Source organism: Patella vulgata, chromosome 2, assembly GCF_932274485.2.
Source record: "Patella vulgata chromosome 2, xgPatVulg1.2, whole genome shotgun sequence".
Lineage (NCBI taxonomy): Eukaryota > Metazoa > Mollusca > Gastropoda > Patellidae > Patella > Patella vulgata.
In genome coordinates, this window is record NC_065880.2 from 72,730,045 (window position 1) to 72,756,287 (window position 26,243).

Below are 26,243 nucleotides of genomic sequence, written 5' to 3' on the forward strand. Positions count from 1 at the left end.
AACAGACAGACGAACCCATTTTAATAGTCCCCTGCTTTCTTCGAAAGGCAGGGTGACAATACGTATGCAAAGTTTCAAGACGATCCATTAAGAATTGCGGCCTGTAGGTGACACACAGAAATCATTTTTGTCTAAATACTTTATCATCAAATCACAGTTTCTACCAGGAAGGCATCTTTAATAACATGAAAACTGTATTCATATATGTATTAAACACAAAGTTGAGGGTAATGAAATGCATATATGACCTTGCTTAGTTATAATTTATGTTCATGAAACCTGATAAAAATATCATTTATCTTACACATTAGTACATCTTATAAACAATTAAAAAAACAGTATATTTTATGAAATAAATTAGAATAATTACAACAGGTGAACAACAATTATAAATTATTGTGTATGTCACATATACTAGAATAAATGGGTCATTTTTACTGAGTGCCAAACTGGTGCATTTACTTATTGACAATGTAAGCATTTTGATCTCGTATTTCAAATGGCTAAATATTCCACAAAAATTCTTTTGGAAGCAATCATTTGTAATTTTCTAAACAAACACAAATTCGGACACATTTGCAGTTAGAATTTACTCAATAAGATGCTATCCGAGCGTTGGGGTTCGTGCTAGGTATGTACTTTTTTGATACTGATGCAGTATTTACTACATACTCAACTGAAGGCCTTAATAAATCTAAATTATATGAGAATATTTCTTAAAATGAAATTCGTTCGATGATGCTGATAATTCAGTTATGTAACTATAAAAGAATTTCTCTGTTCACTAAGTCCAGCTTAATTCCACTATCAATGATTACATATTACAAATTTTTTTAACAAATTTTGCCTTAAAATGTTACATGTATTTACAAATCTTTAATGCAAAAAATACAAATGAATAATTAAAACATACTTGTTAGGCATATGCTAACTATGCAACATTTATTTTAAGATCTTGTTGTGTGGAGACGGTATACTATATGTTTGTTATAAATGTCAGCCAATTTGAATCCAATACTTCAGGGTTTTTTTTTAAGGTCCTTGCATGTGAGCTATCCAATTAACAATATTTTTGATGTGCATCAGATAAACAAATGGTCATCAGCCAGGGACTAATATATAAAAATCCATTCATATTGCCAATCTCAATCCCAGAGATAAGTTTACCCTTCATTTATCGGCAGCATTTCATTCTAACAAATCCTGCCAATCAGTAGCCACCAGGGGCGGAGCTAAGGAACCAATTTCACACTGATTAATGGCTGGCGATTTTTACCAGAGATAAATGAAGGGTAAAGTTATCTCTGGGATTGAGACTGTCATATTGCACCCCTTTACAATCCATGGGACATTAAAGGAGGAAAGTCTTTAACTCAATACCATCCACAGTCTTCGACATTGCAAACAAGACTTATTGGTCAATTTAAATTAACATTGATGTTGTTATCTTACCGTGAAAAGATGGGCTTCTGATATCCATATTTAAGACAAAATTAAAATTGGCACACGAATTGTGTGCCAGAATGCTTTTGAGCGGCATGTGTAATGAAGCAACTCAATGAATGAGGCTAAACGTACCCCACAGAATACTACCGGTGTAGACTTGAATAACCAGATACCAAAGACTATTCAATTTGGACACTTTGCATATATCGCCAAACATAACTGATTAGAAATAACAGTTAAAACAGAAACGGCTGAATGCAAATCAGTTTATATACATTCATATTACATTATTATATGCGCTGTGACCAATTTATGGACCTTTCTATGTGCCAAAGAATAGAGATTTAGCTCCTTTAATCACAGTTCATGTTCTATTGAGAATTTTTGAAAAAGGGAATATTACAATACAAATTACTTTTACCAGAATAACTAAAACGACTCTACTTCAGTATAGCAGACTCTTCACTCCAAATTACATACTAAAATAAAAGGAAAACGCTGTAAAACAGGGGCCTTGTTCACACCTTAAATTAAAATAATTTAAGAATTCAGTCCTTTTATTGGCCAAGAGCTAAAATTTGTTCTAGGATTTCAACTCTCAACCAATGAAAACATTGCATTTTTAAAATATTTTAGTTTAAGCCACTATGCTTGATTTTAGCAATATAGAATCACTTGCAAGCTACCATATGTACAAATATATGCTGAATTGAAAATTCCATTGATCTATGCTGCTCACTATGCCATTATCTATATTTGCTGTGAACCAATTTTCTTAATTAAATAAGTCAACAGTGAGACTGATGTAGATGACACACAGTTTTTAATTGCATATTTATCCTTTAATAAAGCATCAATCATTTTGCTTATCAGTGCTTAATGTGAGCAGAAAATGCTCATTATTGAAGCAGAAATATGTTCCGAAAGGTGACAGACGACCAGATGCATTTCTGAAACTATAGGAAATGCACATTATCGAACTTAGTCAAGGTATTTATGTAATGATATATGCCAAGTTTCACCATTCTTACTCAATTGGAATCAAAGTTGTCAAGCTCCAATGTCTTGACCAATCAAATTGCTCATCATCGAACTTAGTCTGAGTATTCAAACTTGCGTCAAGGTATTGATGTAATGATATATATATATATATATATTATATACGCCAAGTTTCACCATTCTCACTCAATTAGAGTCAAAGTCTTGACCAATCAAATTACTGATCATTGAACTTAGTCATGGTATTGATGTACTGACTCTATACTCCGAGTTTGATGTACCGTAATGAAACTATACACCAAGTTTCACTCAATTGGAATCAAAACATATGAAACTATACGAAATGTGCATTATCAAACTTAGTCAAAGTATTGGTGTAATGATATGCACTAAGTTTCACCATTCTAACTCAATTAGAATCAAAGTTGTCAAGCTCCAAAATCTCGATCAATCAAGTTGCTTAACCTGAGCTGAAAATGCCAATTATCGAACTTAGTCAATGGAATTAATGTAATGAAACTATAGACCAAGTATTAATTAGAAGCAAAATTATTGTGTCAAAAGATATACAAAAAATTGCATATCTCTGCTTAGTCTAAGAAGAAAATGCTCATCATCGAACACAGTCAAGGAATTCACCTAATAAACACCTACACCAAGTTTGAAAATTATAGCTCAATTAGAAGCAGTTATTGTGTCCCAAAAAGTGTGATGGACAGACAGACGGACGGACCCATTTTAATAGTCCTCTGCTTTCTTCGAAATGATAAACAATCTGAGTACATATTAGCAGGGATTTAGCCATAAGAAATTAAAAATTTTCTGCAAAAGACAAATTATCAATGTTGCTTTAATTTTTTAGGAATAAGGCCCATGTTATCTACATGATATGTTATATTGTGAAGAATCATTTATAGCCTAATTCATGATTTATTAATGTGGAATCCATTCATAGTCAATCATAACAATTTTTTTTAATTCCTTCACTCTACGTCTAGATTTAGATAAAGAGCTGATGGTTCTTTCAAAAATAATTCAAAAATAGATAATGAAAAATTAAAATTTCATTCAAACGACTTTATTCTGAGCAAAGTTATGGGTGTTAGAAGATGTAGCGCAGATTGTTTATTACTGTAGCAAAGGTACTGGACAAGTGAGACTAGAGAGTTGATTATTGGCTTGTCATGTTAATAAATGTCTAAATAATAGTTCATATAACATTTGAAGCCAAAATAAAGACATGCAATAGGCAGATTTAGCTCTTACCATACTTGTGGTCATCTGATTTTGAGGAATTCATTTTCTTCTATTTTATAATTTACAGTCAATCATAAATCTATTTTAATTCCTTCATTCTATAAATTGTCCTGATCCCTCAGTAAATTAAGTAATAAAATATGTTTAAACTATAACTACAACTTATATTTATCCCTCATCAGATTTTGTTGTCTTCTCATGATTTTTATCTTCCTCACTATCATGTTCTCTTTTGTCCGTACTTGTACTAGGCGTTTTGTACTTCTCCAGGTCCCCATTCTCTTCGGTATCTATTTCCTTGTTTGGACTGTCACACTCCATTATATCTGCAGCATCAATACTATTTTCTCGACTACTGTCGTGTATATCATGTTCTACAACTTCATCTTTGAACATATGTTCAGATTCGAAGTCTGCTTCTTCGTCTTCAGATTCAGAATGGTTGATGCCTTCAAATGATTCCATTATATACTGGAAGAGACCAACCTTTTTCTTACGTGACCAGGAGAGCAGAACATTTCTGTAGTATTGATCTATCACATTAATCAACACTCCTGAATAAAAACAAATTGAAATAATGACAGTACCTGAAAAATACTTAGGATATTTCAAGTGCCGAGTCAAATGTCATATTTTAGCAGATTTAATGTCAGTAAGTCATCAACAAAATTACAGAGAACTGCAGTTCTCTCATAAAACAACAGTTGTAATAAAAATTTGATAAATATCTAACGTACACTTAGTAACTGAAGTGAGTTGTATAAAGCTATAAATAAGGTGTTTTAATGGGGAGCAGGACAATAACCAATAAAAACTTAATTATCATTATCGTAGTAGGTGTTCTAGATTCATTTTAATGCATTTATTACTGAGCAACATTTCGACCCCTAGTCTTGATCAATCAATGATGATCAAGACTAGAGAAGCCTAGTTGAAACGTCGCTCAGTAATAAACAGTAATAGAATGACACTGAAACAATTTATTATTGGTCAGAAGGGTATAAAATATATTGACAATTTTTCTACATCAACCAGGCTAATGAGGATGAGCTTATATCATACAGTGTGCTATGAGGATGAACTTATGTCATACAGTGTACTATGAGGATGAGCTTATATCATACAGTGTACTATGAGGATGAGCTTATATCATACAGTGTGCTATGAGGATGAGCTTATATCATACAGTGTACTATGAGGATGAGCTTATGTCATACAGTGTGCTATGAGAATGAGCTTATGTCATACAGTGTGCTATTAAGATGTTGTACATCTCTGTATTCTTTTAAAAAACAACTTAAAACACATTTAATCAGGCTTTTAACTGACTCTGTATACAATCGTTAACATGCCCATAATCTTGTTGTTTATGTGTGATTTACATTGTCACTTTGTAAAGTGCCTCTGAACATGTTATATGAAAGGGTCCACTATAAATATGCTGTAATAATAATAATAATAATAATGAGGATGAGCTTATGTCATACAGTGTGTATGAGGATGAGCTTATGTCATACAGTGTGCTATGATACAGTGTTATAAGAGAGAGAGAGAGAGAGAGAGAGAGAGTTTAACTCACACAAACTAGGTCGTTTCGAGACTAACACATGGTTCAATTTTATTTCAATAATTCGCTTGCACGTCGGGGTCTTTAGCAGTGGGAGGAAATTGGATGACCCAGAGAAAACCCACGAGGTTGGACAGGTGACCCTACTCCTTGTCACGTACATCCGGGGAATCGAAACCACGCCAGCTGACTCAATGACAGACCTTATGATACAGCGTGCATGTGCTAACCATTCGACTATCCATCCCTGAGTGTTATATGAGGATGAGCATAAGTCATACAGTGTGATATATTCTTTATAGGTGAATATTACTGAATAATACCCTACCTATTTCCATGTTTTGCTCAACCTTTAAAAAATTGTGGATATCATAAATAGCTTCTGTTAGTTTCACATCTCCAAATGTGAAGTAACAAACATCCCGCTTAGCCATACCTGCTGCCATCAATTGTATTAAAGCTGCAAAAAGAGAGAGAGAAATAAGGTTCACATCCACTCTACACAGACTATAACATTTTGAGACTAACATATGATATTTTGTTTTAAATAATTACTTTAGCTGTGGGAGGAACGCGGAGAAAACCCACAAGGCTAGACAGACGACATTACTCCATGTCACATGCAAGTGAGGGATCAAAACCACACCACTTGACTCAATGACTTTATGATCTAAAGCTCACATGTTAGGCCACACAAAAATATTCTGGTTCTCAGATGCTTGCAGTGTCATCAAAAATGGGCCACATCACAGGTTATCCAATCCGTAGGTTCACATTTCCAGCAATCAAGCGAAGTAACTCTATTGAGCATTTCTTGAAAAGAGACTTTGATTTAAATTGCCAGCAAAATCCATGCTTTAACAATGAGTACGGTATCGATACAACGTAATGGTTGCCAGAAAAACCAGCGGTTGCCAGGCAAGATAAGCCCACATTTTGCAAGAGATGGATAGAAAACGAGCTAAAAAAAAAAAGCGAATTTTTTACACAATTGGGGGCCATAATCCAGGAAGTTAAGGTCAGAAATATGCGAATATCGAAATGGACTGAGATATTTGGGATATAAATATATATTTTAAGTTTCATCAAAACCTGATAAAAATTGTGGCTTCTAGATAGTCCACAACCTTAGTATTACATACTTTTATACTATTTGCGTACAAGGAGCGGCCATCTTGTCAGACAGTTTCGGTCCGATTTTTTTAACTCAACTGTCTTTAGGGTGTAACAGTGAAACATTTAAACATTTTTTAAAATCAGATAAAAATTGTGACCCCTAGAGGGTCACACAATCTAAAAACGTGATTTTTCAGAGGCCATAATCCAGGAAGTTAGGGTCTGATCTGTACAAATATCAACAGGAACCAAGATCTTTGGATTATAAACATGAATGTTAAGTTTCATCAAAATCGGATAAAAATTGTGACTTCTAGAGTGTTCACAACCTTGGTATTACATACTTTTACACTATTTGCATACAAGGAGCACCATTTTGTTCGGCAGGTTTGGTCAGATTTTTACGAAATTCGTACTCAACCTTCATTGATGTGTAACGGTGATATATTTACCGTTTTTTAAAATTGAATACAAATTTTGACTTCTAGTGGGTCCACAATCTAAAAATGCGATTTTTTGAACAATCAGGGGCCATAACCCAGGAAGTTACGGATATGCTCGATTATCGAATCAAAATGTGGCCTCTAGAGGGTCTACACCTTTGATATACCATTTTTTTTTACACTATCTGCGTATGAGAGGTGGACATTTTGTCGGGCAGTTTTGATCCGATTTTCAAATTCAAACGTCAATAAGGTGTAACAGTGATATATTCAAATGTTTTTTTTAAATCAGATAAAAATTGTGACCTCTAAAGGGACCACAATCTAAAAATGCGATTTTGTGTACAATCAAGGGCCATAATTCAGGAAGTTACAATCCAATATGTGTGAATATTGAAAGGAACCAAGATCTTTGGGTTATAAACATGAATGTTAAGTTTCATCAAAATCGGATCAAAATTGTGACCTCTAGAGGGTCCACAACCTTGATAAACCATATTTTATAAACATGAATTTTAAGTTTCATCAAAATCGGATCAAAATTGTGACCTCTAGAGGGTCCACAACCTTGATAAACCATATTTGCGTACGAGGGAGCAGTTATTTTGTCCGGTAGTTCTGGTCCGATTTTCACGAAATTCAAACTCAACCCACATTCAGTGCAACAGTGATATATTGGAACATTTTTTTAAATGGGATAATATTTGTGACCTCTAGAGGGACTACAAGCTAAAAATGCAATTTTTCGCACAATTGTATGCCATAATTCAAGAAGTTATGATCTGATATGCACGAATATCAAAAGTAAACAAGATCTTTGGGTTATAAAGATGTATTTCAAGTTTCAACAAAATCAGATGAAAATTGGGACCTGTATAGTGTCCACAAGCTAAAAACTTGATTTTTCGTACAATCAGGGGCCATAATCCATGAAGTTCTGGTCCGATACATGCCAATATCGAAAGGAACCAAGATCTTTGGGAGATAGACCTATATTTCAAGTTTCGTTAAAATTGAATAAAAATTGTGATCTGTAGAGTGTCCACAAACAAATTGTGAATGGACGTCGTTTCGGACAGACGGACAGGGGCGACCGGCACTTATGACAATGGATAACCAGCCGAACTGGTAAACTACACTATACACGAGTATGCAGAGGGGTTTTAGAATCGTGTTATATGCATACCTTTAAGCTGTTTATCACCTCTAAATGCACCACAACCCCAATTTCCTGTACACACAGCAGGTCTCTGTGATGGAGGAATATGTTGTCCACAAAATATTTCAAAACCCACATAAGCCTGAAATTTATTTTCTATATGTGAATACAACATTCCATACTTTGAATTAGGTACAAACAATAATTTTAATATGAATTACAGAGATGTTTATCAGATCTACTTTCTCCAAACTGATGAATTTGGAACACTCCGATCTGATCTGAAATGAATAATTTGTCAGGCATTCTCTGCTCAAAAACAAAAGGTCAGAGCCAAATAATCGCAGAAAATTTCAATGGATGATTTCGAGAGCAAATATGGCTTCTATACATTACATGTGCAACATTCTGTGCAGACTGCACAATTTTATAGTTTCATGGTGGAGGTCAACCATAGCCATATTTGAAATGTTATTCTGAAAAATATGCTAGTTTTATGGTGTGTAAACTGAAGCGAGCATTACTGGCATCTATGGCCGAGTTGGAATCCATGATTTCAAGTAATACAATAGAAGTTAAAAATAATAACTACATAGTAGCCTGGCCCTATTCATAAGGATAACAAATCTAATTCGTCTAGTTTTCTATCTGAAGTCAAATATACATGTAGAGCTGATTTCTCCCTGTGAATATGGTCTGAATACTTGTTGGACATTTAGGTATGTTATTTAAACATGCATTATGCAAGAGCTAAATCTGCCTATTACAGGTCTTTCATTAGGTCTTAAATGTTATCTAAATTATTAATTAGACATTAATTAACTTATCCAGGCCATAATCAACTCTCGATGGCATCAGATTTCTCTGATATTAAATAGATTAGAATGGTTCAGCGATACTTTGATTTAATCAAATATGGAGGACTGAGACTTAGCTTCGATCAACCAGTACGGTGGTTGAAATTATTGCACACGTCTGTCAAACCTTCAAAGGCTAATATCTTCACTTGCAATAGAGTAATTTGAATGAAATTTTCAAATTATTCATTTTACATCATCTACTTTCGAACTATTATAGCAAGAATGGCTAGTTCTTTATCTAAATCTTACATAATGTATCTTTAAGTATAGCTTGCTACCAAGCGCTGAAATAAGCGTCCGGACACGGACAATGTCCGGGCGAATTGACCCCTTTTGACAGGCCAAATTGCCTTTCGTCCGGACATAATTGTCCGACCGTGTTTTTGTAAAACATTAAGTCAAAAATATTCGAGTCGATCGCTATTTATTATTAGACTCGAAAGTCCAGGACCAAAAATATCAATGACCCGAGTCATAGTGAAAATGTTACTATTTATATCTCGGCCGCGTGCAGATAAAATCTTCAATAAGTTTTAGAATCGACTCTTTTACGCTGGTTATATCAACGACCCGAGTCATAGTAAAAATATTACTATTTACACATGTATCTCTCTCGGCCGCGTGAAGATAAAATAATGAATAATATTGAGAATCGGTTCTTTTACACTGGTTATTCGAGTCTCGTAGCTAGCTTTGCGTTACTTTCGTATATATGATTAGCTCTAAATCACACCTAACATGACATGTAATTATATAAATTATTAGTAATAAAAGTAATAATATTTTAAAATTAGTTTCCAAGAAAATGTTCAAGTTGACTATGGATGTACATGTAATTAGAGACAGACTTTTTATACGAAAATATCTCACTTTGTTGGACACTTCCGATGTGAATGTAAATAAATGAAATGAAATGAAATGGAGTTTAACGTCCTACTGTTCTGCTCCTAACCTGGGCTAATGAAGACGGGCATACGCCATACAGTGTGCTATGAGGGAAATTTTGCCCGGACAGCGGCACTACGGCCTACTCTTATATCGAATTCCAACTGCCAAGGGATCTTTTACGTGCACGCCAATGTGTACACGGGACCTCGGTTTTTCGTCCCATTCGAACGACTAGACAGCTTTCCTTGTCAGCCCCTCCGTCCTGCATCACTGACAAGGGAGAACCACGCCGGAAAATCTGGATGAACTTTCTCGGCCAATGCAGGGATCGAACACCCGACCTCCAGGCTAACGAGCTAGCGTCTTACCCACTTAGCCACGTGATCCCCTGAATGTAAATAGAAGAGCCGTGAAAACATGTCGAATAAAATAACTTCTTACTTTTCCCAACCCTCGAACACGGATATCCCGGCTAGTGGGACCGTTCCAGAAAATTCAAAGACTGGTACTGTGTCTTATGTCTCTCATTAAGACACTTCTAAACGGGGGCCGTCGCCGTTACCAGTTCGAAAATTACAAACACGAACCGTAGACTAGAAAAGTGGATCAAAAATGACTTGGCAGATTCTGAACCATTTACGACAACTCAAGATGTCTATTCTTTAGTTAAATTTGAATCTTAATCCCCAGCCCCACCAAAGAGATTAATGACATTATTATATGAACTATAAAGTTGTATTCCATATACATATAAAAACTTTAAACTCCAGGTTGTATGTGAGTCATCAATTTATTTTATTAATAAATGTATGTATAATAATATATATAAACATAGTAAATTTCAACAGTTTTTTGGTTTAATATACTTTATAAAGTATTTGTCAGGCTGAAAATCTGAAATGTCCGGCCGAAAATCAGTTCAGCCTGACATGATGTCAGGCTGAAACTTGGCAGTTATTTCAAGGCTTGCTTGCTACAATAGCGAAATAGTTCAAGCAGTCGACAAGAGATTATGGGAACATTTACAAGACACTGATATCAATTTCATACAGATCAGATGATAACTTTTGTCATTAGAGCAATCACAATGTTCAACAAAGTTAAACAATTGAGAGAGAGAAATGGAGTTTAACATCCACTCAACACAAACTAGGTCATTTTGGGACTAACACATGGTTCAAATTTATTTCAATAATCCGCGTGCACATAGGGGTAGGAAACTGGAAATGGAGTTTAACGTCCACTCAAAACAAACTAGGTCATTTTGGGACTAACACGTTTCGATTTTATTTCAATAATTTGCATGCGCATAGGGGTGTTTAGCAAAGGGAGGAAACCGGAGGACCCAGAGAAGACCCACGAGGTTGGACAGGCGACTCTACTCCTTGTCACGTACAACCGGGGATTTACTAATTGAAATAATGCATATAAATTTAATACAGTTTGGATGATAACTTTAGTCAGAGAGTTGTTCACAATGTTCAACAAAGTGAAGTAATTAACAGAAATTTGTCTCAATAATATAAACCACATATATAAATTTCAAAAAGATCAGATAATAAATATAGCCTGAAATTGTAGATGACGGACAGACCGACGAAAAAATATATGACTCCATTTCCATGCGGGCATATAAAAATCAATTTTAAGCATATATCTTCACTGTGAATAGTGGAAATCAAAATGACGTCATGCTGTAATAAAAATGACATATTATATTGAAAATCTGGATCTATTTACCTTGTTTAATTCTCGTTTAAGCATATAATCTTTAAATTGATCGTTAGGATTTCTTATAATTAAAGCATCTATAGCCACAACATCTGTACATAATCGGCCATTAGAATCTCTGTAAATATCATAAATTAAAACAAATGTTTAATTAAAGCTAGATTTTCAGAGCAACTGTAATGGGAGATGTTTGACGTGAAAATATATGAGAGAATTTAACAAAACTGCCATATCAGCATGGAAAAGACGTTTAACAAATTGTGTGGAAAAATTGTTAAACCCTACTGCATCCCACTTTCATCAAAACTGTTTAATTATAAGTTGTTGTTGCTGTGTAGAAAGAAGAATGAAATAAATGATTTAACGCTCTACATTTCTGTGCCATGCTGTGTGCTATGAGGGAAAAATGTTACCTGGGTAGCGACATTTCCTCCTACCCTACCACGAATACCAATTGTCAAGGGTTATTTTACATGCACACCAACAAGTACATGGGTTGAGCTCAGTTTTATATCCCATCCGAACGACTGGACACTTTCCTTGGCAAGCCCTCCATCCAGCACCACTGGCAAGTGGAAACCAAGCTGAAAAATACTGATAAACCTTCTCAGCCACCACAGATATTGGACCCTTCAGCCCCTGGAAAGTGAACAAGCACAAATTCACCCAGTCACGGTAGAATAAAGAAAATGTAGTAAAATTAATAGTAACCTTGGAGTCACATCGTCATGGTTTCCAGCCCATGTGAAGCTATCAGCATAACCATCATAATTACTAAATCTTTCACAACCTAAAATAATAAATACATCATTTTACACTTGGCAGTGGTGAAGAAATATATTAGATAAGATTCAGTGTTCAATAATTCCTCACAAAGGATTTGGTGTTCACTAATGTGTCTCATGAAAGAGTTTAAAACTGATCAATGTGAGAAATATTTCATAGAAATTATGGATAAAACTAAAATGTTCAAAGTCAGTGAAGCCATGGTGGCTCAGTGTGTATGGCATTGGCTCAACATTACTGCGAATAAGTCTACTGGACTTGGTATTTTGACTAATGGTAGTACATTTTGACTACTGTTAGTCCACTGACTTGGTATTATTGGTTGTCCATTGGACTTGGTATTGGACAACTGGTAGTATTTTGACTATTGGTAGTTCACTGGACGTGGTATTTTGACTATTAGTTGTACATTGTACTTGGTATTTTGATGACTGGTAGTCCATTAGACTTGGTATTTTGGCTACTGGTTTGGGTCGATTGTGCTGGATTGTTTATTCATTTATTTTGACTACTGGTATTCCATTGGATTTTGTATTTTGACTACTGGTAGTCCATTGGACTTTGTATTTTGACTACTGGTAGTCCATTGGACTTTGTATTTTGACTACTGGTAGTCCATTGGACTTTGTATTTTGACTACTGGTAGTCCATTGGACTTTGTATTTTGACTACTGGTTTATGTCAATACTTATACATACATACCTTTCATTACTAGACATTCTTTATTATCTAAAGCTTCTGTGAACAAACGAGAGATTAACATTTCTGGACAGATTAGAAAACGGATCTCTTCTTGAACACATCCAGAACCTAACACTCCACCACCAATATACTTGTTGGCAAAATCAACCTGTAATAGTATAATATAACATGAATATACTGACAGATGATCATAATCCTATAAATTAGTGAAACTATTTTAGGATTACAAGGCCATCCCAAAATCATTGAATGTCTCACAGACAAAAAACCTTGCAAAAGGACATAGTAGGAGGAAACTTGCGGGTAGGTTTAGCAGGAGGAGGAGAGAGAGAGAGAGAAATGGCATTTAACGTCCACTCGACACAAACTAGGTCATTTCGGGACTAACATATGGTTTAATTTTATTTCAATAATTCGCTTGCGGGTATGGGTCTTTAGCAGTGGGAGGAAACCAGAGGACCCGGAGAAAACCCACGAGGTTGGACAGGCGACCCTACTCATTGTCAGGTACAACCGGGTTTTCGAAACCACGCCAGTCGACTCAATGACAGACTTTATGATACAGCGCGCGCACGCTAACCATTCAGCGATCCAACCCCCCAGCAGGAGGAGGGAAACGAAGGACATGGAGATAACCCATGAGGTTAGGTGGGAAACCTACTCCTTGTCATGTACAAGCTTGGGATCAATATCACACCATTTTACTCAATGAAAACCCTAATGATCTGAAGAGCACACATTAGACCACTCTACCACCCAACTCCCAATAATAACATTAACAAATGATATTACATTAACAAATAGCCCTGATGGTCCCCATTGGTTTCACTGGTTAGGGACATCAGAATTTTCATTGATTTTATTGGGAATCAGAATTTTCATTGATTTTATTGGAAATCAGAATTTTCATTGATTTAATTGGAAATCAGAATTTTCATCTAAAATATACTTAGAGGTGAATCGAAACCATTCAAATTTAACTGTTTATAACACGACATTACTATCTAAAGATCATACATTAGATCATTTGGGCACTCAACACCATGGGACAGTAAGCTCCACGCCCCACTAACGAATGAACGGTACAAAGAATTCAGTATTTACCTGTAATAAACCGAATCCATCATCCTCTATGGTACCAGATGACGAAACATGTATTTGTTCTGGTAACTTCTCATGACAATTTTCCCAGTTAGGTGTATTTTGTATAAACTGGCGGGTAAATGTAACAATACCGCGGGGCACTGAAACATGTAATATTTACAGATATAATACTAATTAATAGCACCAGACACTGAAACATGTCATATACAGATATAACACTATAACACTTAATACCTCCAGACACTGAAATATGTAATATTATACATATTAATCAAATAAAATGGTGTAGTACTATAAGACTTCTTGTTGTGTTTATTTTCTGGTGATCTTTAACAAGACTACAGCATAAAATAGTTTCACAACTTTATTTCTAAGTTGTAATGGCTTTGCAGGTTCCTCGATCTTAATGATAATGGCTGCTAGGAATTTCTGGGTGAGCTCTGATCCAACTCGCTTCTACACTCTAATTTATACCCCCTAATTTCTGCAGGTCTTCGATTACCTTGGCATTAATTTCCATGCCATATATGGAATGAAACTCTTTATTCCTACAACTAAGATAGGAGACATTACCTATTTTGGTTTACCAACCATGGGTCAACAAACAGCCAGAATTTGATGGATATTTTGACAATGATTATGATTTAACCAAAATATCACTGTTTTTTATGTATAACTATTTTTTTCCTTGTCATTAAGTACGTGAGACTTGACTCTATAGACAGAGTGAAGAAACAATTTTGCAAAGAATCCAAAATTGTCTCAAGGACCAAAGTGCTACAATGGGGTTTAACTTTAATGTCCTACTTTTCTGCACCAACTGGCTAATGAAGATTGTATCTATTGACATACATCATTCTACATACAACATTTTAACATGACGTTTCTATACAATATTTTGATTCTTAAAGGGGAAGACCAACGATTTTCAACAAGTTTTCCATAAATAGTAAATATATATTGATAAATAATCCCCTCTGTAACACAAGCAAAAAAGTTTTTGTAAGCGAGAAAATAATTTTTATTAAACCGGAAATGACATAGTTGGTTCAACACGCTCACTGGGCTCTATAGTAAGCATACAGACTTGGCACAAGTTTACTGCTGTATTGTGTTCACGCGTCGTCCTTTGGCCAAAAATCTGATCAGATGGGCTGTTTATTAGGATATTATAAATACGAATTTATGTTTTATTAACGTTTAGTACACAAAGTCATCGCGTAAATTCACTCATACTGAACTGTACGCTGTGCCTTAATTCACGTCACATGGCTAATTGTTTACATCACGTGGTTTGATTGACAGCTTGCAAGTGAGAGATGTTGGTCTTCCCCTTTAACCTCCATGAGATTTTTGGCTCTCCTGAACAATTTCATAAAACTCAAATACGACCTGTTGCAGCCTGGCTGACGACATATTCTAAGAAGAACTTTGTACTATATAAGGTTTCTTATGAGATGTCCAAATGTACATGTGCATCAATAACAATAACATTAAATGTGGGCTAAAAAAGAAATTCATAAATGATCAGATAATAAAATGGTTCTTACTTTTACTGGTAACACGCTCAAAATAATGGAATATACATTTTAATTTCTGAAACTTTCTATCAAATGAGCCAGTCTGGAACACTCTGCAATCATAAAATAGAAGTATTATAATTATCATTATCTGGACATTCAAGGAATTAATTTTACATCACAGCAGCCATGTAAATGATAAATTCAATAGGTGAAAAATGTTCTTTTCCTTATAAATAGAATTACAACTTGTTTGTTCACTAATATTTGGGGGGGGGGGGGGGGGTTGTCTAGTATGAATATTGGTGTTTCTTTATTGGGAAGGCCAACCATAAATATTTTTGGCATTTTTTCTGGTATAAATATTGGTGCATCTTGATTAGGAAGACCAAGCATAAATATTTTTGGCTGTTTGGCTGGTATGACCATTTAAAAACGATGCTATATGAATGAGCGGTACATGCAGTCCTTTAGTCAGAGGACTTTATGGCAGTTCTGCATATGATTGACAGTTTGGCAGAAAAATGGACACACTTAAATCATATAAATACATTAAAAAAAAAGAAACATGACTGTATTGGCAAAATGTGTTTCAGTGGGTTTTTCCCCCCAGACGTAAACATAAAGTTTGATTCAGATTCAATTTTTGAATGACAATCTGCTGTTTTAATAGGAATTATTATTCAAGTTTATGAACTAACCCAATAAAATTGATACCAGGATAATCAGCATACTCTGAACCTTTATGTTGAGAATTTCTACGGGGAAATGTACAGAGAAATGCGTTGGCCAACAGGCAGGCTATTTGCTGTTGACTCATGGTTATACTTTGATTCTTATGTTTTTTCAGCAGAGGAATTGGCTAATAAAAAAGAAAAAAAAGAAAACAAAAACATTTAACTATTGTTGTAAAGAAGTATGTGTCTAATGAATAACATATTCTCCTGGGCTCTACTTCTCACTGAATGTTATGTTATTGATCAAGTCTGATGGTTGCCAAATCATTGCTATTTTGACTAATATCACTTCCACATTGATATGCATGTTATTGATCAAGTCTGATGGCTGCCAAATCATTGCTATTTTGACTAATACCACTTCCATATTAATATGCATGTTATCGATTAAGTCTGATGGCTGCCATATATGTCATTGCTATTTTGACTAATATCACTTCTACATTGAATTGCATGTTATCGATTAAGTCTGATGGCTGCCATCTCATTGCTATTTTGACTAATACATCTTCCACATTGATATCATGTTATTGTTTTTTTGACTAATACCACTTCCAAATTGGTATTCATGTTATTGGGTTTTTTTTGACTAATACCACATTAACATGATATTGACTATTACCAATCTCAAAGTGATATTCATGTTATCGATCAATTCTAGCTACTGAAGTAATGTCATTGCTATTTTGCCTATATAACATTGATTAAGATTTTCATCAAATTGAAGCCACTGGTCCTGTGAATATAACATAGAAGGATCAAAAAGAAGACTGAATAAAAATAGAGGTTATTAATAATTATTAACATTTTAAACAAGCAGACATTGAAAAGGTTTTACCTTTGTACACAAATGTGGTAATTGAAGAGCTAATTTTATAATCTTAGGTAAAGAATATTCAAAAAAATTATCTTTTTCTTTCTTTGATACATGCTGAAAAAAATAAACAACAAAATGGATATTCTATATTTTCTGAACCAATTCATATTCCACAACAACCAAATATATTTGTTATAAATTTTATTGTAAGTTATTTAGCTTTTGGGTGACTGAAGGAAGGACAAGAGCTAACTAAACATATCACACAGTCTAGAAATCAGCAGTTAGAAAGGGTATGGTGGGGTAAAGAATAATATCAGAGCCACTGCTCTTCTGCATAACTTGGAAGAAATGAAATGAAATGGGGTTTAACGTCCTACTGTTCTGCTCCGACTGGGCATACGCCATACAGTGTTCTATGAGGGAAATTTTGCCTGGGTTATTTTAGATGTACGCCAATGTGTCAGGCCCTCATCACTACTGACACCAGGGACCCCGGTGAACTTTTTCAGTCAACACGGGGATCGCTCACGGACCTCCAGGTTAGAGCGCCAACATCTTACTCACTGGGCCACCGCGGCTCCTTAACTCGGAAGACCACTGTATAGCACGATTCGAGTCTATAGTTTTTTTATATCCTTAAAAATGATTCAGGGACTTACAAAGACTCAGAGAGTATTGTACTGGTTCACTAACCAGGAAGTCTGAGAAAAGTTTCTCAGGATTTTCCAGCCTCATTTCCCCTGTCATGATGTAGGGTGGAGGGCATGGTAAAGAAAACGTATCTAGTCAAAAAACTGAGGTTCATTCGATGAAGAGTGCAGGGCATTTTTTTAAGGAATCTGAAGTACTGGTATATAGGAGGTTTTAGGTGCGAAATTTATTTCAGATTTTGTCAAACCTTAGTAGCATTTTGGAATGTGAAGACTGTGTGCTTTTCGGTTACAAGTGTGATGTATAACCTAAATATGCTACTTTCCATCTCACAAACAGTAATAAAAGGTTGTGATTTTGAGTATACATCGGTAGCACTCCACTGCTTCTTTTTTTTTTACATTGTTTTTTATTTCCCCCACTACTTATGGAACTACAAAATGATCTGGAAGACACCATTCTTCATAGCACACAGCTTGGTGTATGCCCATCTTCTTTTCTCTGCAGCATGTGTTACATTCTTAACATTTCAATAAATCTTAGTCTTTTTAAAAAAAAACTGCTGTTCATTAGGCTTGCTATTACCAACAATACAATAAACTGGGAAATAAGCGTAACTTAACTGAACACTTACTTCAGTAAAATATTTACGTAGGGTTTGGAAATTCCATTTTTTCTGGTATCTTTGATTGTATGATAAAATAGCATCCTATTTAATGAAAATATAGCATCATAAAAGGATTATAATATTTTGATAAGAGAATAAATAAATACATTCTTTTCCTGTTCATTTGTGGGAATCGCATCAGTTTTATAACAAAATAATGTATGTAGTATTTACTTTAACAACACTAACAGCCAAAAAATAAAGTAATTTCACTTTTTAAACTGAAGTATAAAGTTGTAAAAAAAAATGTATAAAGTAATTTCACTTTGAAAAAACAAAGTATAAAATAATCACACTATGTAAAAAAAACAACCTATAAAGTAATTTCACTTTGTAAACTAAGTATAAAGTAATCTCACTTTGTAAAAACAAAGTATAAAGTAATCACACTTTGTAAAAATAAAAGTATAAAGTAATTTCACTTTGTAAAAACAAAGTATAAAGTAATCTCACTTTGTAAAAACAAAGTATAAAGTAATCTCACTTTGTAAAAACAAAGTATAAAGTAATCTCACTTTGTAAAGAACATTTATCCTCACTGCATGAAAATTTACCAAAAAATCTTACCTCCAACTCAAAGGGACCAGCTATAATTCTGTCTTTATAAGTTTCTTCTATTAGCTCCCATCTTTTCCGTAATTCAGTTGTTCCTTTCTGTTTTAATGATAAACAAACATACTAACGTTAATAAAATAATACAAAAGCCCCCCACCCTCAACTATTACTGTTAACATCTTGGCACACGTAAAAGAACCCTGGACAGTTGCAATTCAATTTTTCTCGTATTACTTAGTGTATGCCTGTCTCAATAGCCTAGTCGGAGCAGGAAAATAGGACGTTAAAACCCCATTTCATGCAATGTTTGTTAACATCGGTGACTTTGATCATTGTTGAACACAACATTTGTTATCCTACTGGTGGCATGATGTTTAGTCTAGACCATCTAGTAATATGATAATAATTGCTCTAAAGGTCAGGCTGCATTCTGGTGCCCTCTTGTCACAAATTTGTTTTACTTGTTTTTACTACACTAGGATCGGGAAAAGTTGTTTTATAACCCATGTTCTGGTTGATGTGAGGGATTAGCCAATGAAATTGTCTGTTGTGGTGAGTTCTTGGCGTACAGCGGGTAGACATTCGCAGTGATGACAAAGCAAAAGTTATTTTCCAAATACCTACTTGAAACATCGATGCTGATTGATTAATCAAATGTTTGCTGTCATAGGGTCAAAAGCTGCTCGTATGACCCCTGACACGATCTCAAACTACAACTGGTCAGATCTTAATGTAGTGGAGGTCATCGACAGAATAAGAAACGAAACAATTTTAATCAGATTGGCCAATAGGGAATAACTGGTCACCTTGCACATTTTATCTTAAATATTAATATTTTTGTAGTCAATCCAGCCTATTAATATCATCAACGATGATTGGGATGAGTAATAGTTATATACCTAGTACAGTCAAATAAATTTGAAAAATTAAATATTATTCACCATATCTTGATGTCCGATTGGGCATATTCATGGTCAGATGTTTGGGAAATAGCATAGGACATGCCCAGAATATATGGGCGAAATAGCATCACAGGTCAATAGTTATACATAATGAAGATGTGGTGAGTGAAACGTTTACCTCATTTTGTACAGGATATTCATTGTGTTTAGAACAAGGCATATGTACATGGTTACTGTTCCAACTTTCCTGGTATTGTTTCGGATAAGGTGCAGGTAAATTATTTACATCACCATATTTAAACTACAATAAAAGATAGGTTACCAAACAACGAAACATATACCCACGGCCGTTTAAACGTCTAGAGTAGTCAAGGGGTGGTTGGGTGGCTAAATGTTTTAACCTGTGCGTGTTAGATCATCATAAGGTCTGTCATTGAGTCAAGTGGCGGAGTTTCATTCCATACTTATATGTGACTAGGAGTAGGGTCGCCTATCCATCCTCATGGGTTTTCTTCAGGTCCTCCTGTTTCCTCCTACAGCTAAAAACCCTTTCGTGCAAGCGAATTATTGAAATAAAATTGAACCATATGTTAGGCTCAAAATGACCTAGTCTGAGTTGAGTGGACTATAACCCCATTTCTTTACCTCTCCCTGAGTAGTCAATAAAGGTTGTCACATTTACGTCAAAATAAATTAACAAATTTATAATATAAAATACAATACACGTGTTGACAAGATACGTGTGAATAAAATGGAGCAATTGAATTTTTTTAACTTGGGGTCATGACCCACTTGTCCCTAACCCCATGGATCCATCCTGGATCATTTTCAATAATAGTCAACATTTCACTGAAGATAGGCCCAACTTGAGAGTATGAATAAAAGGTTACTACATTTAAAAAAAACATATCACAAGTTATTTATTTTCTAAAAAATGCATGTTAGTCCCAAAATGACCTAGTTCCTGTTGAGTGCTGATTTAACCCCACTGCTCTCTCCCTTTTTCTATACTTACCGAACTATCAAAGAGAACAGTGTGTGTTTCATCAGGTTTAATTGGTTTTAACGAATTATTATAACACTGTGGAGCAGATACTAAATCAGCTATTGGTACTCCCTGAAAAAAACAAAGTATGATAGTACTATATGGACCATCGAATATGGAACAAGCATACCAAGTTTCGTTTTGATCGTACTTGAATTGACAGAGTCTTAGGCTTTTTTCAAAGAGCGTCGCCCACAAGAAAGATAGGTTGCCAGGCAACAAAACATACGCCCACAGCAGCTAAATCGTCCGAGCGGTCGTCAAGGATTGTCGCATATTTATTCCTTTTTAGGTAATTGGGGGCCTTTACAAGACAGTTCCATACAGATTAGATTATAAATTTTGTTGTTTGAGGGTTAACAAGGTTCTACAAACTGAAACAAGGGTCTCAACTCTGGAAGTAATCTACAGAAATTGTTGAAATTTGACAGGCTTTTTCGTTTTACTAACTTAAATAATGCATATAAATTTCATACAGATATTTCAAACGTTCACAATCGCCATAACTATTGATGGAAATTGCTGAAATTCAATAGACCTATTTCACAAATTTAAATGATGCATATAAATTTCATACATATCGGATGATAACTATCATCAATCGAGCATTAACAAGGTTTAACAAAGTGAAACAAGGGCAATAACTCTAGAAGTAATTATTGTAAATTGCTGAAATTCAATAGGCTTTTTCGTTTCACTAATTTAAATCATGCATATAAATTTCACAAAGATCGGGTGATAACTTTTTGCTTTAGAGCGTTCACAAGGATCAATAAAGTGAAACAAGGGCCATAACTCTAGACGTAATAAACGGAAATTGCTGAAATTCTATAGGCTTCTCCGTTTCACTAATCTAAATAATGCATATAAATTTTACAAAGATCGAATGATAACTTTTGGTGTTGGAGCATTCAAAAAGTTCAATAAAGTGAAACAACGCCCTAACTCTAGACGTAATAAACGAAAATTGCTGAAATTCAATAGGCTTCGTTGTTTCACCTATTTAAATAATGCATGTAAATTTCAGAAAGATCAGATGATAACTTTTGGAGTTAGAACGTTCACAAGGTTCAATAAAGTGAAACAAGTGCCATAACTCTAGACGTAATAAACGGAAATTGCCGAAATTCAATAGGCTTCTTCGTTTCAGTAATCTAAATAATGCATATAAATTTCAGAAAGATCGGATGATAACTTTTGGCGTTGGAGCGTTCACAAGGTTCAATAAAGAGAAACAAGGGCCATAACTCTAGACGTAATAAACAGAAATTGCTCAAATTCAATAGTCTTCTTCGTTTTACTAATATAAATAATGCATGTAAATTTCAGAAAGATCGGATGATAACTTTGGAGTTAGAGCGTTCACAAGATTTAATAAAGTGAAACAAGGGCCATAACTCTAGATGTAATAAACAGAAATTGTTGAAATTCAATAGGCTTCTTCGTTTCACTAACTTAAATATTTCATATCAATTTCACAAAGATCGTATGTTAACTTTTGGCATTAGAGCGTTCACAAGGTTCAACAAAGTGAAACAAGGGCCATAACTCTAGACGTAATAAACGGAAATTATTGAAATTCAATGGGCTTCTTCATCTCACTAATGTAAACAACATATATCAATTTTAAAACAATTGGATGATAACTTTTGGCGTTAGAGCGTTCACAAGAAATTGTGGACGACGGACGGACCGACGGACGGACAGACGGGGGCGACGGCAATATACGTCCACATTTCAATGTGGGCGTATAAAAACAGGATGAGCAGCACTTGGGGACTAAGTTCCTGATCCAAACATAATAATGTTGTCATTTAATTTATTTTAAATTATTGGAAACTGATTTTCAATTCTTTTTCTAAAACCAGAAAGAATTGAAAACCAAATTTCAGAATATCTTTTTAAAAAATGCAATTACTGTTTCTTACCTTAAAATTTTTATTCTCTTTACTTGGTTTAGAGTTGGGAATAAAATCATCCCTATAATAAAACCATTTGGAATACACATGCAATTATTATTAAAGGGTGGGTCAAAGCGAAAATTATGTTTTAGTTCAACTTCTTCTGAGCACCACATAGAAATATTCACTATTTTTTTCAAAAATAATCTTGTCTCTTCTGCAAAAACGTGAATTGCAATATAAACAAAACAACTCTGTATTTGGGACGTTATTTACATTTAGGATGTTCCATGTTAATTGTTGGTACCTGTACAGGAATATACATTATACTGATATGGTGCAGCATTGGAGATTGGATTTCAAATTTTACCGGAAAGAAAATAAAGAGTAGACTCTTACAAATTTTTAACTAAATCGATGGGGATTGAACAATCTTGACAACTGCCAACAAAAAAACTACTGACAGACAACTGCTGGTATAACAACTGCCTGTGTCGTCGTCATGCTGGCAATTGTCGCTTCGGCTATTGATTAATAATCAATCATAATACATTTTCCACTATACATATAATCAAAACAAACATTTACCCTCTAACGGTAAGAAACAAAGAAAAAATCAGTTTGCTTTTGATAAATAAAACAGAATAGAAAAATAAACTTACTCGTCATCGATAGTATAACACGATGTGTCATAAACTTTATCTGGTGAACTACTACTAGCACCATTATCATATTTCTCATTATCTGTAAAATAAATATTCAAAAAAGAATATAATTCTCCTTCGTATATATCAATACATACCTAGTGGCTATAATAATCAAAAATGCATTATGTAAGAATTAGATAAAGAGCTGACTGTTCTTGCTATAATAGTTCAAAAATAGATAATGAAAAATGAATATATTGAAAAAATTCAGACAAATTATTAATCTGAGCGAAGTTATGAATGTTTGCAGTTTCGACAAGATATGTCCCTTCATATATCAATACATAATATCTAGTGCCTATAATAATTAAAGATGCATTATGTAAGAATTAGATAAAGAGCCGACTGTTCTTGCTATAATAGTTTCAAAATAGATAATGAAATATGAATATATATGGATAATTTCAGTCAAATTACCTTATACTGAGCTATCAGTCTTTATACTTATCACAACATAGTCTTAACTGTGAAGTACCATTGAAATACGATTATCAATTTTTAAATTAAATTTTTGAATTGCGATCATGTTTCAATCCATTGACAATCTTGACCATCTGATGTTCTAGAGAGTAGATTATGGGCTTGTCAAGTTAATAAATGTCTAATTAATAATTTATATAATATTTGAGGCCAAAAGAAAGACCTGCAATATGCAGATTTAGCTCTTACATAATGCATCTTTAAGAAGAATATTAAAGATATATAACGAGTAATAGCCCATTAAATAATTATCAGAAATCATTAGAATTTGTTTCGATTGTTTGTCTCATGACCATAAAAACTGTGTATAAATTTATATTAACTTTAGTTTCTAACGCTTCCACAAGATTTCTCAAGTAATCACGGGCGACAACTCTGGCAGTAATTATCAAACATCAATAGACACTTATTCACATGGCAAGCCCATAATCAACTCTCTAAACCATCAGATGGCTTTGACATTGAGTAGATTAGACAATGCCCGCCATACCTTTGTTAAATGATAATATGGAAGCCACACACAGACTACACGATTGATGGTCTGAAAATTGAGACTTTGTTTATTATTGTGGCATGGTACTTAAACATACATTATGCAAGAGCAAAATTGGCCTATTGTAGGTCTTTCTTTAGACCCAAAATGTTATAAAAACTATTAATTAGACATTAATTAGCTTATACAAACCATAATCAACTCTCGATGGTAAAGCTAGCCTGTGATATTTGTTGGCATATAGTTCGAATTGCTGCAAAACTTTCCCTTCGTGATTAACGATTAAATGGATAATCAAGACTATTAGTATTGTCTTACCGACTTCAGTAATGATGATTGAGGCTAAGCGGAACTTTGACTCGCTTAGTTCTCGGTTCATAGTGGATCAATTTCACTGAAATTTTCAGCAAATTGCTTTTACAGTATGTAGTTTTTAACTATTATAGTGAGAATTGCCAACTCGTTATCTAATCTCCCATAATGTATCTTTAACAATCAAGACAATTTAGGCTTCTTGTCAAAACTTTAAACATTGATAACTTTTCTCAGAATAAAGTACTTCGACTCAAATTTCAATATATTCATTTTTTCATTATCTATTTTTGAACCAATATAGAAAGAACAGCCAGCTCTTTATCTAAATCTTACATAATGTATCTTCTTTAACAGACGGGATTTGAAATAAGAGTACGCCATAGTGCCGCTGTCCAGGCACAATTTCCCTCTTTATCAAAATCTTACATATTGCATCTTTTAAGTTTTGCAGATGTATTTGGTGAAAATTATTTTTATTATAAAACCTAAACCAGATAATCTTTTCCCTGTGTGCCGATTTCTGACCGATGAGACTTATAGAAACGTTCTGAATAAAAAATTTCTATACTTGAAAAAAAAAGGTACTATGAACCAGGAATCTAGCATGATCTTACACCACCATCTTGGAATTATGACATCATCAATAATCAAAGTCCAAGGAAAAAGCATGCCAAGTTTCATACTGATCGAATTTGAACTAGCTGAACCGTAGTGTCGTCCCCATAAAGAAGTAGAAGAACAACAAGGTGTAGCACTCCTAGTCCAATAATTGATTAATACCTACCGCTCATTTTCTCTTTGATTTTACTTGAATTTTCAACAGTACCGGTACTGAAATAACAATTAAAACATGCATTCTGAAAATATTGCTGAAGTCATTCATGTCACCCTCTACAGGTCTCAACAAATATTACAATGCATACATCTATAAGAGGCTGATATTCATTTCTGGGAATACATGTATACAATCCAAATACCGTAAGTGTAGATTACATAAATTTTGTGAAACTGCTGGAATTCATCTATGTAAATTACAGTACTAATTTTCACTAAATTCTTCAATGTATAACATGAACAAATTTTGGGAAAAAAGATTTTTCATTAATTTTAAGTCAATAAAAATTATACAAGGCCATAATTCAGAAAAACTAATGGTCAAAATTCATGGAATTATTACACACTATCATATCAACAATCATTTGGCCATTTGTATATGATTGTTGCCTGTAAAGACCCGATTTAAAATGTGTTTGGTTAAAGGAACTAGCCCGATTTGAACAGAGTCTCAAAAATAAAAGTCTAAGTACCAATGAAATTTAAAGCGCCAAAATGTAGAGGAATGGTGTATTTACTTTGTTTCAAAATTTCAGCTCAAAATATTGAGTTGTTTGG

General features: G+C 34.1%; 1 protein-coding gene across 6 annotated transcripts in view; it reads right to left on the reverse strand.

Moving 5' to 3' along the window:
- Positions 1 to 244: 244 nt before the first annotated feature.
- LOC126810759 (poly(ADP-ribose) glycohydrolase) overlaps positions 245 to 26,243 on the reverse strand; it is a 39,113-nt gene continuing 13,114 nt past the window's right edge. For 5 of the 6 annotated variants that reach the window (XM_050536004.1, XM_050536007.2, XM_050536003.2 and 2 more), the window contains 17 exons: positions 25,636 to 25,682; positions 23,519 to 23,600; positions 22,884 to 22,935; positions 20,926 to 21,027; positions 20,089 to 20,211; positions 19,021 to 19,107; positions 18,421 to 18,495; positions 17,154 to 17,246; positions 16,280 to 16,440; positions 15,609 to 15,691; positions 14,059 to 14,198; positions 12,955 to 13,102; positions 12,178 to 12,256; positions 11,476 to 11,584; positions 8,015 to 8,129; positions 5,598 to 5,729; positions 245 to 4,256 (listed from right to left, as the gene is read on the reverse strand). In XM_050536004.1, coding sequence (XP_050391961.1) covers positions 3,871 to 4,256; positions 5,598 to 5,729; positions 8,015 to 8,129; positions 11,476 to 11,584; positions 12,178 to 12,256; positions 12,955 to 13,102; positions 14,059 to 14,198; positions 15,609 to 15,691; positions 16,280 to 16,440; positions 17,154 to 17,246; positions 18,421 to 18,495; positions 19,021 to 19,107; positions 20,089 to 20,211; positions 20,926 to 21,027; positions 22,884 to 22,935; positions 23,519 to 23,600; positions 25,636 to 25,682 — 2,014 coding nt within the window. In that variant the 3' untranslated portion in view covers positions 245 to 3,870. The remainder of the gene's footprint in view (positions 4,257 to 5,597; positions 5,730 to 8,014; positions 8,130 to 11,475; positions 11,585 to 12,177; positions 12,257 to 12,954; positions 13,103 to 14,058; positions 14,199 to 15,608; positions 15,692 to 16,279; positions 16,441 to 17,153; positions 17,247 to 18,420; positions 18,496 to 19,020; positions 19,108 to 20,088; positions 20,212 to 20,925; positions 21,028 to 22,883; positions 22,936 to 23,518; positions 23,601 to 25,635; positions 25,683 to 26,243) is intronic. The other variant, XR_007675289.2, reaches the window with a different exon arrangement.